The sequence below is a fragment of the Petromyzon marinus genome, unplaced genomic scaffold (genome assembly GCF_048934315.1).
Source record: "Petromyzon marinus isolate PM22_M1 ecotype Great Lakes invasive population unplaced genomic scaffold, UKy_Petmar_22M1.pri1.0 PM_G_Scaffold_10, whole genome shotgun sequence".
NCBI lineage: Eukaryota > Metazoa > Chordata > Hyperoartia > Petromyzontiformes > Petromyzontidae > Petromyzon > Petromyzon marinus.
This window is the reverse complement of record NW_027422651.1, coordinates 2,531,182-2,549,549: the sequence shown is the minus strand read 5'-3', so window position 1 is coordinate 2,549,549 and position 18,368 is coordinate 2,531,182. Positions and strand designations below refer to the sequence as shown.

Sequence of the window (18,368 nt, the reverse complement as noted above, 5' to 3'; positions counted from 1 at the left end):
GCACACTCATAGAGACCCACTGCTACCCACAGAGACCCATACCCACAGAAACCCACAGTCATAGAGACCCACTGCTACCCACAGACACCCATACCCACAGAAACCCACACTCATAGAGACCCACTGCTACCCACAGAGACCCATGGTCACAAATGCCCACACTCATAGAGACCCACTGCTACCCACAGAGGCCCATACCCACAGAAACCCACACTCATAGAGACCCACTGCTACCCACAGAGACCCATACCCACAGAAACCCACACTCATAGAGACCCACTGCTACCCACAGAGACCCATACCCACAGAAACCCACACTCATAGAGACCCACTGCTACCCACAGAGACCCATGCTCACAAATGCCCACACTCATAGAGACCCACTGCTACCCACAGAGGCCCATACCCACAGAAACCCACACTCATAGAGACCCACTGCTACCCACAGAGACCCATACCCACAGAAACCCACACTCATAGAGACCCACTGCTACCCACAGAGACCCATACCCACAGAAACCCACACTCATAGAGACCCACTGCTACCCACAGAGACCCATACCCACAGAAACCCACACTCATAGAGACCCACTGCTACCCACAGAGACCCATACCCACAGAGACGCACACTCATAGAGACCCACTGCTACCCACAGAGACCCATACCCACAGAAACCCACACTCATAGAGACCCACTGCTACCCACAGAGACCCATGGTCACAAATGCCCACACTCATAGAGACCCACTGCTACCCACAGAGGCCCATACCCACAGAAACCCACACTCATAGAGACCCACTGCTACCCACAGAGACCCATACCCACAGAAACCCACACTCATAGAGACCCACTGCTACCCACAGAGACCCATACCCACAGAAACCCACACTCATAGAGACCCACTGCTACCCACAGAGACCCATGCTCACAAATGCCCACACTCATAGAGACCCACTGCTACCCACAGAGGCCCATACCCACAGAAACCCACACTCATAGAGACCCACTGCTACCCACAGAGACCCATACCCACAGAAACCCACACTCATAGAGACCCACTGCTACCCACAGAGACCCATACCCACAGAAACCCACACTCATAGAGACCCACTGCTACCCACAGAGACCCATACCCACAGAAACCCACACTCATAGAGACCCACTGCTACCCACAGAGACCCATACCCACAGAGACGCACACTCATAGAGACCCACTGCTACCCACAGAGACCCATACCCACAGAAACCCACACTCATAGAGACCCACTGCTACCCACAGAGACCCATACCCACAGAGACCCACACTCATAGAGACCCACTGCGACCCACAGAGACTCATACCCACAGAAACCCACACTCATAGAGACCCACTGCTACCCACAGAGACCCATACCCACAGAAACCCACACTCATAGAGACCCACTGCTACCCACAGAGACCCATACCCACAGAAACCCACACTCATAGAGACCCACTGCTACCCACAGAGACCCATACCCACAGAAACCCACACTCATAGAGACCCACTGCAACCCGCAGAGACCCATTCCCACAGAAACCCACACTTATAGAGACCCACTGCTACCCACAGAGACTCATACCCACAGAAACCCACACTCATAGAGACCCACTGCTACCCACAGAGACCCATACCCACAGAAACCCACACTCATAGAGACCCACTGCTACCCACAGAGACCCATACCCACAGAAACCCACACTCATAGAGACCCACTGCTACCCAGAGACCCATACCCACAGAAACCCACACTCATAGAGACCCACTGCTACCCACAGAGACCCATACCCACAGAAACCCACACTCATAGAGACCCACTGCTACCCACAGAGACTCATACCCACAGAAACCCACACTCATAGAGACCCACTGCTACCCACAGAGACCCATGCTCACAAATGCCCACACTCATAGAGACCCGCTGCTACCCACAGAGACCCATATCCACAGAAACCCACACTCATAGAGACCCACTGCTACCCACAGAGACCCATTCCCACAGAAACCCACACTCATAGAGACCCACTGCTACCCACAGAGACCCATATCCACAGAAACCCACACTCATAGAGACCCACTGCTACCCACAGAGACCCATACCCACAGAAACCCACACTCATAGAGACCCACTGCTACCCACAGAGACCCATGCTCACAAATGTCCACACTCATAGAGACCCACTGCTACCCACAGAGACCCATATCCACAGAAACCCACACTCATAGACACCCACTGCTACCCACAGAGACCCATGCTCACAAATGTCCACACTCATAGAGACCCACTGCTACCCACAGAGACCCATATCCACAGAAACCCACACTCATAGACACCCACTGCTACCCACAGAGACGATTTCAGATCTTGCTACGTCTGCAGCGATGTGACCCAGGCCCCTGAGAGCAACGTCTACTTGGGCAATTATATCATTAACTGGTATGTGTTTAGGTGTGACTGCAAAGTTTAGACCTTTAGCTAAAACGGATTTTTTCTATTTCCGATGGTCTGAAATCCGTTTTAGCTAAAGGTCTAAACTTTGCAGTCACACCTAAACACATACCAGTTAATGATATAATTGCCCAAGTAGACGTTGCTCTCAGGGGCCTGGGTCACATCGCTGCAGACGTAGCAAGATCTGAAATCGCTGCAACCCTCAAAAACGCTAAGATGCCAGCTAGCAACCTCAGCAAAGATGAGCGTTTTGAATTATATAAATTAAAAAAGAGGAATGATATTGTAGTTCTCTCAGCTGACAAAGGCAATGCTACTGTCATCATGGATAAAATAGAATACAACAACAAAATTAAAGAATTACTCAACGATGGTAGTTATATAAAAATAAAAAGAGATCCCACCAACAGCCTCGTCACACAAACCAACAAAATAATTTCTGATTCAACCGCATTAATTGATCAATCTAAACAGTTTTCGTTGAAACCTTCTGCTGCCAGGCCACCAAGATTATACGGCTTACCAAAAATACATAAAGTTGATACACCTCTTCGTCCCATAGTCTCTACTATCAGCTCCCCCACCTACAAACTAGCTCGTTTTTTGTCTGAAATCCTGCGTCCTTTCACTGGAAAGACCACCTCTGCGGTACAAAATTCTACTCACCTGGTATCAACAATCAAGGGTATTTCCCTGTCCCCAGACGACCTGCTTGTCAGTTTTGATGTAGTTTCCTTATTCACCAAGGTTCCTGTACCTGACACCATTGCAATCATTGAAGACTTGGTTCATCAAGGACTAAACACTGAGGTACCCCCCCTGGTGAGACACTGTTTAACCAATACATACTTCACTTGGAATGGAACTTTCTACAAACAAACTGAGGGCACCCCAATGGGCTCCCCCCTTTCTCCAGTTATAGCTAACATTTTCATGGAGAAATTTGAGACTGACGCCATCCAGACTGCCACTCTGCGCCCAACCTTATGGAAGAGGTACGTGGATGACACTTTTGTCATCTGGCCACATGGCCGGCCTGCTCTAGACCAATTCTTCGACCACATCAATTCCATACACCCAGCCATCAGATTTACCATGGAAGTCGAAATAGATGGCAAGATACCTTTTTTGGATGTCCTAATTAAAAAGAGACCTGATGGTTCAATGAGCCACTCTGTCTACAGGAAAGCTACCCATACGGATGCTTATCTGAAACCGGATTCCCACCACCATCCATCACAGAAGAATTCTCTCATCAAGACTCTGTATCATAGAGCCCAATGCATATCCGACCAGGAACACATAAGCAGTGAACTCAAGCACGTACACCAAGCTGTTAGGGCTAATGGTTACTCCGACTATACAATCCGCAAAGCTATCACTCAAACCATGAAGAAGAACCCTCTTGAGGAGCCTTTCAAAACCATCACTTTACCCTACATTGCTGGGATCACAAAAAAGATCTCCAAAATCTTGAATAAACACAAGATCCAGGTCCGTTTCAACACATTACATAAAATCCGTGATCTGGTTCCGTCTGTAAAAGATGTGATTCCGGACATACAATACCCTGGTGTCTACAAACTAAGTTGCCTCTGTGGTAGTAGTTACATTGGAGAAACCAAACGCCATATCTCGGACCGCATTCGTGAACATAAAGCAGACCTTAAACACGGTAGGACCAACACCTCGGCCGTAGCAGATCATTGTTCTAATTCAGTAGGCTCACATGCCATTGACTTTTCCAAGACGGAGGTTCTTTGTAAGCCATCTGGCTTCCATGAGAGATTCGTTCATGAGGCTATCCACATATACAAGCACAGAGACAATTTCAACCGAGAAGATGGATTCTATCTTAGCAATCATTGGAAAGATTTGATAAATCATTTCAGTTCTTGATTGATTGTTCACGCTTACAGTGGCTTTCAGACAGCATACATAAAAACAAATTTCGTCTCCCCCCTCCTCTTTTCAAAAAATAGATGGACTAGTCCTGGGCAAACTGCCAATCGTTGCGCGTGACGCAAACGTTATTTTATATATATATATATATAAATAAATAAATATGCCGTTTTCAAAATAAATTTATGCAAACCGACACACCTGATGATGACCGTTTGAGTTATGGTCGAAACGTCGTGAGAATTTTTTATTGTTTTATATATATTTTGTTATTTTGTTGTTTCTCTTCAACGTGACTTTACCGAAAAAACTAGGAATATGGACCAGACATATTTTACTGCCCTTGGTAACCCTCCTGGCAGAGTGCAGTGCTGACCCCGTGGGATTGTTTTGTCTTTCATAATCAGCAGCCACCATCTATCTACCTGATAAATGAACCCTCCTGGAGACTTTACAAGCCATCACCATCTTTTGCACAACGATCCTTCTGGCTCTATTTAAGCTGTTCGGTAAATGAAAAACATCGTGGACTTTATCCACAAATTTTCTTCCAATTGCGTAGGAAATGCACGCAACCACAGGCACAGAGACAATCAAACAATAAACATACAGGCATCGTCAGGGTCAGGATTGAATCCACAAACTCCTGTATACCAGGCAAGGTAGTTAAGATTTTGGCATCACTGCGGTTATGGCGAGAGGGAGGAGAGGGACTCACCATCATCAGCATTGGCACTTCCGATGCTGGCTGGCGTGCGTGGTGATGGTGTGCTCACGCCGTAGTAGCGGTGCCGAGTGGTTGTGGTGGTGCTATCGGTGGTTGTAGCAGCGGTTGCGGCGACTGTTACAGTGGTGGTGGCAGCGGTGGTGGTGGAAGTGGCGGTGGTGATGGAGCTCCAGAGGCCGCTGCCACCGCCGTCCGGCATGCGTGGCGTGGCGCTGGGCCACGCCAGGTCACCGTGTGGCACCGCTCCCGGCTCCGAGCTGTTGCTGGCGACTGTAGGGGGCAGTTTACCAATGGGGGGGGGGAAGAGAGCGGCGAATGATAGGCAAGCCAGCCTAAATGTTTATAACCGGCAAAGATGTTCCATTTAGGGGATCCACGTTTTCGCAAGCGAGAGAAGTTAGGGCATGAACGTGGTCGAGAAGACCCCTGCTGGATTGCTTTTTCTAACCTTCGACGAAGAGGCGTGCCTGGAGCTGGTCGTAGTGCAGCTTGTTCATCGCAAAGCACGTGTACGTATCGGAGTCGGTACGCAACAGGTTCGAGATGAGCAGCGTGCCGTTGGCAAAGGTTTGGTAACGCTTGCTCAGCAGGGGTCCGCTGTCCTCACCCTTAAACCTGGCGGTGCGCGGCGTAAGCAGAGAGGGAGGGGCGGGGAGTCTTGACTACCAAGCAACTAAACAAAACAATGTTTATTTTACCAGGTAAGGCGTCACTGAGCTATATAGCTCTTTTTCAGAAGCAACCTGGCTATTGTTGGATGTGTACCCCTTTTTGATAATCAATACATAGTTAATATTCGATTCATAATTATACTACATTTATGTTGAGCTCATTAAGATAGGGCCTTCACTCCTTCCAGCAGAGTTGGGGTCTCGGAAGGGAGGCATCTTTTACACATTCGAAATGAAGGATGTGGACAGGTGCTCCAAATCGAGGGCAACACATTTATTGTGGTAATCTGTGAAATGCAACAGCACATGTAGCACACACAGCAGATTTCAACCGAGTCACCATTAACCACGTGACTAGTGTACAGGTCAGGTTACTCAATAACAGTTTCCCTTCAACCCAATTCCACTGCTGATAAACCATCTTTGTATTCATTCATAACCTTTACATTTCACTATTCGAATATTACCTTAATCCTAAGCTGTATGTCCATCTAAACCATCCACTTATATTGATATCTTACACCCATTATCTGTACTGTATGTATTGTGCTTGTCACCATTGTATAACTTACTTCTGTACAGGTGTTCTATTCTTAATATCATTACAAGAAGCCATATTCTGGGTGCAATGGCATGGTTATGGAATAAACAGTATTAGGGTTAGATAATTACCAGTATTAACTACAGTAAGTCATCCTTTACAGTGCATAGTGCTAAACCCCCTCCAATTGAATGTATCACAAACTACCAATTCAAAACAACATTTTGGTCCTTTACCTGTAAAATGCAACAGCACGTGGGTCACACAGAAATTCTCAACCGAGTCGCCATTAACCACGTGACTGGTATAGAGGTCAGGTTACTCAATAACCCTGCCAGCCACCTACAGGCCCGACTCAGTATCGCATGCTGGTGTACACGTGCATTGATGTACTGCACAGCACATAAGGACCTTCACAAAAGCACACTTTACCCCATTATTGCACGAGGAAATAATTTAACGAGTGGTCTATTTATAATGTGCCTCATATCATTCTCATGCCTATAAATGTATAAATAAGTGACATCGCACGTGAGACCTTCACGGGACATAGGCCCTTTGTCCGAACTAAGTTAGTTAAAATGTGGGTCCTTGCAAGAAGTAGCAAACACCTTACGTGGATATAACATCCGGCATTCTGGTCCAAAAGCTTAGGTTCTACATCCACCCAGGGTCTGGTTGCATTGACCGTAATTCATATTCACGAGAAGGGGCGTGATTTCAAGAGGGGAAATTGCCATTTGATGTTAAACTCAAAGTTCTCAAGTCAGTCTATGCGGGGGCATGACTCCCAGGGGCTACCTCATGAAGAGCACCCACTGGTAATTGTTCTGATGTATCACTGGTAGAATTATTGTTTATTGATATGTTGTTTGGTCTGCTGCGACTTTGTCTTTCCAGACTGGTAGATGGCTGTCTGGTTTTGCCGATGTTTTCCACATACTGTTAAGTTCTTGGAGAGTAAACCTTTTTGTTCTAATGCCAGTGTGTTCCCATATTTTCTTAAGGCCACGGCTATATCATTGAGCTTGCATATTTTTCTGTAGTCACTTATCTATTAAATACTCAGCGTTATAGAGGACTGAGTGTCCGAGTGGTTTATTTCGGTGGCATGAGTCGTATTGCTTGAAAAAGCCTCGCCTGGTATACAGGAGGTCGTGTGTTGGATCCCGACCCTGATGGTTCCTGTTGTCTATGTGTAGTCTGCGTTTCTCTCTTTCTCCCCGTGGTGGTTACGTGGATTAGTCTCCAGGTTATGTGGTGTTTTCCCCTCTACATCAACATCATGCATTTAGAGTATTATGGGTCTCTCTGGGTCTTTATGGGCGGTCTGTATATATGAAGTTTGCATGTTCTCCCCATAGTTATGTCGATTTTTCTCCGGGTTCTCTGGTTATCCCTCCACATTCAGAATCAACGTGGAGGTTTAGAGTATTTGGCTGCTATAAGTTTCCACGTGAAGATAAGCCACTTCATCGAGCTATCATTTGTGACAGACAGATGACTTCTGAAAAGAGATAAATGGTAGCTCAGTGGGGTCTTAGCTGATAAAATAAAAAAAGACTGTTTAGTTAATGAGAGAGTAAAGTAGCCAGGCCAGCGTCGGTCTCACCAGATGATGTTGGGGCGCGGTAACCCAAATACCGCACATTCCATGTACATGACCTGGCCCTCTGTCGCCGTGTACAGCCTGTCTGGCTCCGACAGCATCCGTGGGGGCACGGCTGTGGGAGAGGTGGGGAGGGCGGGATGGGGGGTGGCAGAGATAGGGAGCAGGGGGGAGGTGGGGGAGGGAGGGGAGTTGCTGAGTTAGAGAAATGTTGTGGAACCGCAGCAGAGATGCTAACAGGTGAAGGAGGAGGAGATCTTGGGGGGGGGGGGGGGGGTGGCAGGAGTTGACGACAGAAGATTCAGGAGGGAAGTGAGAGAGAGATTGGAGAATGAGGAGAGCGAATTAGCAAATGTAAGGAGGGGAGGAAGAGCAGAGGGAGACACTGAATGGGAGTGCGGAGGAAGGGTGGAGAAGCCCAGAATACAGGAAGTGGAATGTGGAGGGGGAGGGAGGGGGAGGGTTTGAAGGGGGGGAACCAACACGAGAGGAATAAATATGGGGACCGAGAAGACGGAGTTGGAAAGCGAAGATGAGCGAAGTTGAGGAGCGAGATGTTACAAAGTCGAACCGAGACTAGAGAGGTGGCAGAGAAGGAGGACATGGAGGAGGAGATGCAGGGTTTAGCAAGAGAGAGGATGGTGGTGATGGCGAGAAGGGTGAAGACGAAGCCGGGGAGGAGCGACGCTTGTGGGAGGAGCCCCCCTCATCCTCCCTACGTAGCACGGTGGTATGAAAGGATATCATCATACAGCCCCATAGACTCACACAGACACGCATAGACTCATACAGAGACCCATAGACTCACACAGAAACTCATTCAGTTTATTTATTTGGTATAGCCCTGTGAGCCATTCGGCTCTTGACTCACACAGAGACCCACAAACTCATACAGATACCTATAGACTCACAGAATCACAGAGAGACCCACAGAATCACACAGACCGATAGACTCACACAGAATCCCACAGACTCACAGAGGCCCATAGACTTATACAGAAACTCAGACTCACACAGAAACCCACAGACTTACAGAGACCCACATAATCACACAGACCGATAGACCACACAGAATCCCACAGAGACCCATAGACTTACACAGAAACTCATTGACTCATGGAGACGCAGACTTACACAGAAACCGATAGACTTTCACAGAAACCGATAGACTTACACAGTGACTTACAGACTCACACAGAGACCCACAGACTCACAGAGACCTACGGAATCACACAGACCGATAGACCACACAGATTCCCACAGAGACCCATAGACTTACACAGAAACTCAGACTCACACAGAGACCCACAGACTGACACAAACGCACAGACTCACACAGCAACCTATAAACTTACACAGAGACCATAGACTCGCACAGAGACTCAGTTGTCTTTCCCCCGCATCTCCGACTATCATAGTTGGCTACGTGCGGCGGTGCGTTACCCACAACCCCCCGCCCCCCGCTCACCCAGCACGTTGACGTATGCATTAGCCAGGATGGTGCCGTGCCGGTTTGAGGCCTCACACTGGTACACACCAGTGTCTTCCTCCTCCAGCCAGGTCAGCGTCAGGGAGTCGCCGTCCACCCGCCGTCCTAGCACCTCGGGGGCTTCTGCTCCATCGCACGGCGGTACGACACCCGGCACAGTTTGGCGTGGTCTTGGCACGATTTGCCACGATTTGCCACGATTTGGAATGGTCTTAGCATGATATGTCATTTTTTGGTAGGATGAATTTAGCACAATATGGCATTATCTGGCTCAATTCGATAAGTTCTGTGATTTGGCTGAGTGAGTGCGCGACTAGCTGGGTGAGTGTGTGCACATAGCGGATGAGTGAGCGGGTGAGTAAGCGTGTGATTGGTTGACCGAGTGTGTGATTTGTTGTGATTGGTTGACCGAGTGATCGGTTGACAATCGACTGCGAGCGTGAGCATGCGAGTGGATGAGGCGTGTGCACGTGTAAGTCGGTGGACAAGCGGTTGAGTGAGCATGTGATCGGCTGTGAGTGTGTGGACGAGAAAAATTCGAGTGGGTGAGCAAGTGCATAGGTGGGGCAAGTGGCTGAGCAGGTGATGCTGGCCGCCCCCCCCTATTCACACGCCCCCTCGTGTCTCACCATCGATGGGCACGCCGTTGATGAACCATCGGATGGTCGGTGTGGGGATTCCACTTGCACGGCACGTGAGCTCAACGGTGTCCCATAGGGCGTAGTCACGGTTCTCTGGCACTGGAGCGGTCCAGTACGGCTTGGCTGCAGTGGCCGGGAAAGCACGAGGAGGAGGAGGAGGCAGGGGGGGGGGGAGAAGGAGGGATTAGACAATGTCCCATGCTTGTAAACTAGACGACACATTTTTGTAACTATTTGTAGTTACCAGGTAAGGTCCGCTGAGCTATGTAGCTCTTTTTCACAGGCGACCTGGCTCTTGAACGAAAAAATCCACGTGACTGTCACATGGCACCAATAAGTGTCAAGGCAGAACAAGAAAGAGGGTGGGGGTCCACCTGTAATAGGGAAAGGCGTCTGATGAAAATTAACAAAGCAAGGTGCCAATCACCATTAGTGTGGCCAGCTTCCTATAAATAGGGACCACCCCACCCGCACCAGACATCGGAGGGAGAATGGAGGAAGACCCCAGCTGTGTGTCTGCTCACAAGGCTCCAGCCAGCAGCGGGAACAGGAGCAGTCCCCCCAAAACCTCCAAGCATCCCCAGCTGTCAGCAGCAGCTCAGCGTGGACCGTGGGTTATTGGTAACATAAAAACAATACAGATGTCGGTAATGCACCCAGGGCCCTAAGTAACGGTCCCTGTGATTTGTCGGTGGTCACCCGGTGGGGGGGGCAGACTGTACAGAGGAGCAGCAGAGAGGTTGCCTCTGACGTCGCCCCCCTGTCGTGGTGAGGAACCAGCAGGCGGCGGCTCTCTTTCTCCTCGGACTGCGGTGGCAGGCCGGGGTTGGCACCTCCAAGTTGCCTTTCTTGTGAACGCAGCCCGACATCGGGTGGTGAACGCCGGCTGAGGCTAAACGTGTCCTAAGGGTGCTGTGCTTGTGCGTGTGTTCGGGAACCCGTAGCCTCAGGTGTGAGCGTCGGGACAAAGGGGACGTCCTGGGGTATAATGTGAGCACATCGTGTGGTGCAGATAGATGCTGTGGTGTGAAAGCAGGCAGGGGAAGCGTTTCTAAAACTTAAAGACGGAGCGACCCTCTGAAATCGCCTCGGTCTTGACTCGACCCACGCTATAGATGACCGTGACTTGGCTGACCAAAAAGTATAACAGTGGCAGCAATAAAGGTGAGCCTTGAAGTAGGCTAGAACCGAATGCGCCACAGCGAGCACGGGTAAAGAGACACCGTAAACTCCAAATACGCAGCCGGTGTCAGGATCGGGATCAAACCCACGACCTCCTGTGTACCAGTCGAGGTAGTTAACATCTCCTAGCCACTGTGATGATGATGATGATGATAGACGCAAACTCTGAATATACATCAGCAGGCATCGTCAGGGTTGGGATCTAACCCACGACCTCCTGAATACCAGGCAAGGTAGTTAACATCTCATAGCCATCGTGGCACCCAAATAACAAAGACCCCCTTGCATAGACTTTAACAAACTGTTGAGGCAAGTGCTGTTTGTGAGCAACTCTGAAGGCCGACATGGCACACAAGGGGGTGGGTGGCCAGCACCGTACCCGGCCGCCTTTGTCTCCCCAGTGGCGATATTTACATGCCGCACCAGGTACTCATTTGAGGCCGAGTTGACCTAGGCGAGGCCCAGGACCAGTTTAGATAATCGTCGCTGGCGGTAGTGGCCGACAGTGAGGAGGCGAATCGGAAACTCGAGCTGCTGGGTTCATAGCGGAGTTGCGCTAACACCAAAACCACCACTCCGCCATGCGCACACACGCAGGCACACACGTGCACACACATTCCACGGTGACCGTGACGGTGTGCAGCGCCACGCCCTCACTGTTGACGGCGCGGCATCGGTAGTCGCCGCCATCGGACTCCGACGCGTTGCGGATGGCCAGCGCTGTGCCGGAGACGGCGGCGAGGGCGGCGGCGAGGGCGGCGGCTTGCTCCGACGACACCGCCCCACCCCACTTGCTCCAGCTCACCTCCGGCGTGGGGCTGCGTGCACACACACGGGGAGTGCACACGCAACGCGCGCACGTGTGTGGAACTAGGGTAGTGTACAGTAGTGTAAAGTGTAGTATGTAGTGTATAGTGTAGTCTGGAAAAAAAAAAACCCCTGCCTCTTCAGCGGTGCCGGACGGTAACACTGCGGTGGATGTGAGCAACGCCATGGAGGGAAGGCCAATTGCAAATCGGCTATTCCCTCACGGCGCTTATAGCCCAAACAGCGGCCAAATGCAGGCTCTGGACAAGCGCGAGGAGCTGGTAACCCCTCCACCTTCAATTCAACTACCACTGAACCATGTGCAACATATAGAATGAAGATTGTGCCGGAGGCCCCAGGGGGACAGGCGTCTATGACGTCTCCTGGCTAAACAACAAATTGCAGAGCCACGAGGCTGCATCCTTACCCTTGGGGTTCCTCCAGAAACAGCAAAGAGACACGTGGAATGTTCAAACGCTCAATGCGGAGGAGAGAGCGCCACTCCTCTGTTGGGATCTGGACCGGTACCACCTGGACCTCTCTGGTATTTAGGCAACTGTGGGCTCACAGTAGGGGCCACAGGCGGTGCATCAGCCAGTCATCTCAGTAAGTCGACGCATGGCACCTGGGTCTGCCCCGAGACCTCCTGCTAGCGGGCGTTCGACACTTCACGTGGCCTCGACGTGCACACGGCCTGGCACAAGCGCCGTGGTGATGTCACCGCCACTTAGTGGCGAATGGCGGTTGTTGTTGTTGCACTTGTGTGGGTGTGCGTGTACGTGTGTACATGTGTGTGTGTATGTGTGCATGCGTGTATACGTACAGCCCTTGTGTGATGCACGTCAGCAGCAGCGTTTCCCCAGAGAGGACCATCTTGGTGCTCGTCTCGCCCACAGGCTCCAGGAACACTGGCCGGCTCTTTGACGGACGCTCTGCGTGCATCCACGCATGCGTGGGGAGCGGTGGCACGGTGGTTAGCGCTACACTGTGCTACAAACCTGGCCATGACCTGAGTTTGATTCCCGCTGTAGGGCAACACCGGTGATGATTATCTGAACCGGTCATGGGCCTTCCCTAGGTCGACTCAGCCTCAAATGAGTACCTGGTATGATGTGTAAACATCGCCACCGGGGAGACAAAGGCGGTCGGGCCTGGTGATGGCCACCCACCCTCTTGTCTGCCATGCCGACCTTCATAGGTGCTCGCTAACAGCACTTGCCCCCGACAGTCTGTTGCAGGCACTAACCTGCCACTTTAACACAAAGACAGAGATCCCCCATATAGCCTTCACAGACTGTAGGGGCAAATGCTGTTAGCGAGCACCTATGAAGGCCGGCATGGCACACGAGGGGGTGGGTGGCCAACACCACGCCCGGCCGCCTTTGTCTCCCCAGTGGCGATCTTTTTACGCACCGGACCAGGTACTCATTTCAGATAATCGTCACTGGTGTTGCCCGGGTTCATGGCGCAGCGTAGCGATAACCGCTATGCCACCGCACCCCACATACACAAACTTACACACATGCATGTACGCACACACACGTACACACACACACACGTACACACACACACACACACGTACACACACGCACTTCCCCGCGTTCGCCACCGCCGCCACCACGCCGTCGCCACTCACCGGGTTTGACGACCAGCCGGAGCGGCTGCTTGTACTGGATGGTCCCCGTGTGCGGGTAGCGAGCGTAGCACACGTAGTCACCCTGGTCGCTCGGAAGCACGTTGGCGAAGTAGAGGTCCCCGTCCAAGCCCTGCGACACTCGCGCATCCAGCGGCACTTTCTCCATGGCTGCAGCGCCATCCCGGGGGTAAGGGCGGTGGGCAGTCGGGGGAGTGGGCGGGGGGGGGGGGAATTAAGGAGATCGGAATCTTTATTAGGGGTCCACCGCACAAACCGTGGAAGCAGCGGATGCGGATACTTGATGATGCGCAGATGGAAGATGAACAACTCTCCAGTAGTGGTGTGCAACTGCGGTCATCCACGACAGACACCGTAACAACGTAGGACGACGCGAACGCCCGATCCGCAAATACGAAGGAGACGTCGCGGACGTCTCCTTTTTTGGCATCGACACCAGCAGCCACACGAAATAAGCAGACTCGTGGATACCCATAGATATCCAGACTCACAGAGATGCACAGAGACTCAGGAGACCCAGAGACACCCCTAGAGACCCGTATAAACACATAGACCATGGAGACATCACAGAGATGATTCACCACTCCGCTACTCCCTGTCGACGGGGTCGTCTGGCATGACCACCCGAATGTGACATTGTAGCTGTTGCTCTGCATCCACATCAGCAGCCGTACGGAAGCAGAAGAACACGGATGTCCAGTATGGGCACGGGGTCAGCGAGTTACAACAACCATCAATGCAAACAACACGATGGGAGAGAGAGTCGCACGCAAACTGCAAGTATGCAGCACGCGTCATCAGGGTCGGGATCGAACCCACGCCCTCCTGCGTATCAGGCGAGGTAGTCAACATCTCATAGCCACAGTGCCACTCACAGCCGTCCAACCAGAAGACGGTGGGAGGAGGAAAGCCGTGGGGAGGGTGGCAGCGCAGCACGGCCGGGGAGCCCTCGGTGGCCATGATGGGTTGAAGCAGCTCACGGGGCCACAGGGGAGCACCTGCAGGATACAGGCAAAGACTCCCCGTGTAGCCTCAAACAGACCATTGGGGCAAGTGCTGTCGGCGAGCAGCATCACCTGTGAAGGCCGACGTGGCACACGACAGGGTTGGTGGTCAGCACTGCACCCGGGCCGCCTTTGTCTCCCCAATGGTAATGTTTTTACATTTCGCATTAGATACTCGTTTGAGACTGAGTCGACCTAGGGGAGGGCCCAGGACGGGTTCAGTAACAGTCGTTGGTTGTTGTCTAATTAAACCTGACTAAGTGCAGCCAGAGGGACAGCGCACTTTGTGTGTGGGGAGCAGTAGTGTAGCAGTTAGCGCACTGTGTGTGTGGGGAGCGGTGGTGCAGCGGTTAGCACACTGTGTGTGTGTGTGGGGAGTGGTGGTGCAACGGTTAGCACTCTGTGTGTGTGAGTGGTAGTTCACGGTCCAAGCGTGGCATCATACCCCCCCCTCACTCACGCGCCAGCCGCACGGTGATGTTTGCGGTGAGTGCAGTGCCGGCCCGGTTCTCCGCCGAGCAGCGGTAGACCCCCTCATAGGCCTCCACGGTGATGCTGTCATCGCCGTAATCCGCGGACGCCGCCACCACCGCCGCCATGTCTACAGTGAAGGTGCCCGAACTTTTCCCATGCCGCCTCACGTGGGGGTCGCTGTCCGGGTCAAAGCTCCGGCCATCTTTGCTCCACCAGAACCTGCAGCACAAACGGGAAGGGAGGGGGAGGGGAGAGAAGGGAGGGAGAGAGTTAATAAGAGATGGAGGTAGGAAGGGGGGGAGGGAGGTGGGGAGGGAGGGCTAAGTCGGGAGGGAGGGACGGAGGGAGGGGATGGAGGTTGGGACGGAGGGATGGAGGGAGGTGGGGAGCGTACTTGGGCGTTGGGTTGCCGTGTGCCTCACACTCCACCACAATGTTGTCCCGTGGGTCCACGATGTAATCCACCCGCGATTGCCGGGTGATGGACGGAGGCTGAGTAACTGCAAGAGATCAACGGGTTAACAAACCGTGGCAGCAGCAGCAGAAGAAGAAGAAGAAGAAGCGGATACCTGACAATGCAGCAAATGTAAAATAATAAGAACTCTCCGTCAGTGGTGCAACTGCGGTCATCCAGAACAGACACCCAGACACCGTAATAACCTACAACGACCCACTGCCCGATCCACAAATACGAAATAGGAGACATCACAGTGTCACCGGCTCGCCATATCCCTCTCCTGCCGTGGCCATAACGAGGGGACAGGCCGTTGAATACAGACAACCACAACAGACGAGATCGGAGGCGACGAGTGGATACTCCGCGTTGTGTTCTGCCCTCCTCCTGAGGATCGAGTGATTCCACCACCGAGGGACACCAGAGGGTCGTTGCACGGCAACTCGTTATTTCCAAGTGTTCTGAGGAGCATTTGTGCTTCTGCAATGGTGACCAGGTGCACACCGATCGACCCAACGTCCCACAGCACCTCACTGCTCAATCCCCATACAGCGTCCATCTGAATCTGAATAGGTGCCCTGTACCCTGAATTGATTACTCCACTGGTGGGCATTGCCTACTGTGCAGTCACGTGAGTCTATGGGTCCAATCTAAGGTCATCATTAACTCCGTTGGATAATTATACGTGCGGTTCGTTACAATCAAGCCCATAGCGGTTACATTAGCGATGATGATACACAACTCTGTGACTGCTCCTGACGTGGTTATCTGGGCTTGGCCACCTGCATGTGAAATTGTAGTTGTTGCTCTGGAATTGACATCAGCCATAGGGAAGAAGGAGATGGCTCATAGATATCCATACAGATCCAGACTCAGAGACTCACAGACACTCGGAGACCCATAGAAAGTTGTAGAGACTCAAAGACCCATAGAGACTCACGTAGACTCATAGGCACCCACAGAGACTCAAAGAGATCCACGGAGACTCAGACCCAGAGACTCTTGTAGACCCAGGCTCAGAGAGCCCTATAGAGATCCATAGACTCAGAGAGACCCCATTGTGTCCCAGTGTCCCATTGTGTCCCAATGTCCCATTGTGTCCAGTTGTGTCCCATTGAGCCCTGTTGTGTCCCATTGTGTCCCAATGTCCCATTGTGTCCCATTGGGTCCCATTGTGTCCAGTTGTGTCCCATTGTGTCCAGTTGTGTCCCATTGTGTCCCGCTATGTCCCATTGTGTCCCATTGTGTCCCGCTGTGTCCCATTGTGTCCCGTTGTGTCCCATTGTGTCCAGTTGTGTCCCATTGAGCCCTGTTGTGTCCCATTGTGTCCTGCTGTGTCCCATTGTGTCCCGTTGTGTCCAATTGTGTCCAGTTGTGTCCCATTGAGCCCTGTTGTGTCCCATTGTGTCCCAGTGTCCCATTGTGTCCAGTTGTGTCCCATTGAGCCCTGTTGTGTCCCATTGTGTCCCAGTGTGTCCCAGTGTCCCATTGTGTCCCATTGTGTCCAGTTGTGTCCCATTTGTGACAGGAAAAGGCGGCTTCTGAAAAAGAGCGACAGAGCAGCTGAGTGGGGCTTCCTTGGTAAGATAAAGACATCGTTTAGTTGATAGACTTTGGTGGGCGATTGGTGGGTGTAGTGTTGTAGAGGGGGTATCAGCTGGGAGAGGGGGGGTGTTTGCTACTCACCGCCAAGGGGCAGGACGAGGGGGTGGTCACAAAGAGCGCCAAGCAGAGATGCCAGCAACGCCACGAAGCAGGCGGTGGTGGTGGAGAAAGCCTCCATCGGGGTGGGGGCCGGGCGGATGGTCGGACCGGGGGGGGTGGGGTGGGGGCTTCCTTCACTTGGCTAGGAGAGGAGGAAAGGGGGGAGGAAGAGGGGAGGAGGAAGGGGCGGAGGAGATGGAGAGGCAGGAGGGGGAAGGATGGGAGGGAGATTTGAAGGCCTTACAATGGAATAAGTAATATTGAAAAAAAACTTTTAAAACGCTTTATTCAAATGTACCGTACTAGTAATGGAAGAACTCCACGACTCCAGGAAGTGGCCCCGAAGCTTGCCACAATGTAAAGGGGACCGTGGGCAATTACAGCCAGCGTCAGTTGAGCGTGGACAATTAGACCCAAGCCGAAACATGACGTATAAAAATGAATGTTTAAAAATATATTTTTAATGATTGAATATCGTATTGTCATCAGTATGACACAAGTATACCAAGTTTGCAGTCGATACCACATTTGGAAGTGGGTTAAAATTGAGTTACAAGATTTGAGGACACAACAACAACAGAGTGAGTTCAATAAAAGCGTGTTGAGTACAATCTCACGCGGCGTTCGGGTTTTCTCCCTGTTGTTTGTGTACTAAAAGCTGTCTGGGAAGCCAATTTCAGCTTTCTGCCTCGTCGGCAAGTATCCTGGAGGTGTTTTAGAAATACAGATGAAGGTTTTCACCCCGACGAGCTATGAAGCTCTCTTACACAAACGTCGAGGAAGGGCATGGGGTCAGAACATGAGGACAATCACTACAAAGACACGATACGTTCAACGTGAAGAAAAGGAAGACAATACACTTTTAAAAATGTATAAATTATCTGTACATCGATTAAATGTACATGGTAGTCCCCGACTTACGACGGAGATGCGTTACGACGAACCCCATCGTAGGTCAAAAAATATCGTAAGTCGAAGATGGCCTTAGCCTACCCAGGAGTCTTAAAGAATGCTGATAATTTAGCAAAACACAGCAA

General features: G+C 51.5%; 1 protein-coding gene across 1 annotated transcript; it reads right to left on the bottom strand.

The window, feature by feature from the left end:
• Window positions 1–5,544: 5,544 nt before the first annotated feature.
• On the bottom strand, window positions 5,545–17,438 carry LOC142908628 (neuronal cell adhesion molecule-like). Its single transcript, XM_076059395.1, has 11 exons — window positions 17,314–17,438; window positions 15,568–15,673; window positions 15,160–15,392; window positions 14,571–14,693; window positions 13,678–13,845; window positions 12,865–12,973; window positions 11,850–12,052; window positions 10,041–10,175; window positions 9,391–9,534; window positions 7,926–8,037; window positions 5,545–5,716 (listed from the first exon to the last, which is right to left on the bottom strand). The coding sequence occupies exons 1-11, from the start codon at window positions 17,408–17,410 to the stop codon at window positions 5,545–5,547; spliced, it is 1,602 nt and encodes a 533-aa protein (XP_075915510.1). The 5' UTR covers window positions 17,411–17,438.
• Between the last annotated feature and the right edge of the window lie 930 nt (window positions 17,439–18,368).

Excerpts from the sequence above, each read along its gene's own strand:
- LOC142908628 (XM_076059395.1), bottom strand. The coding sequence starts at position 17,410 with ATGGAGGCTTTCTCCACCACCACCGCCTGCTTCGTGGCGTTGCTGGCA. Across the intron at positions 13,846-14,570 it reads CGTCTTCTGGTTGGACGGCT|CCATGGAGAAAGTGCCGCTG; the intron begins GTGAGTGGCACT and ends ATGGCGCTGCAG. Across the intron at positions 5,717-7,925 it reads CCGCGCCCCAACATCATCTG|GTTTAAGGGTGAGGACAGCG; the intron begins GTGAGACCGACG and ends GCGCACCGCCAG.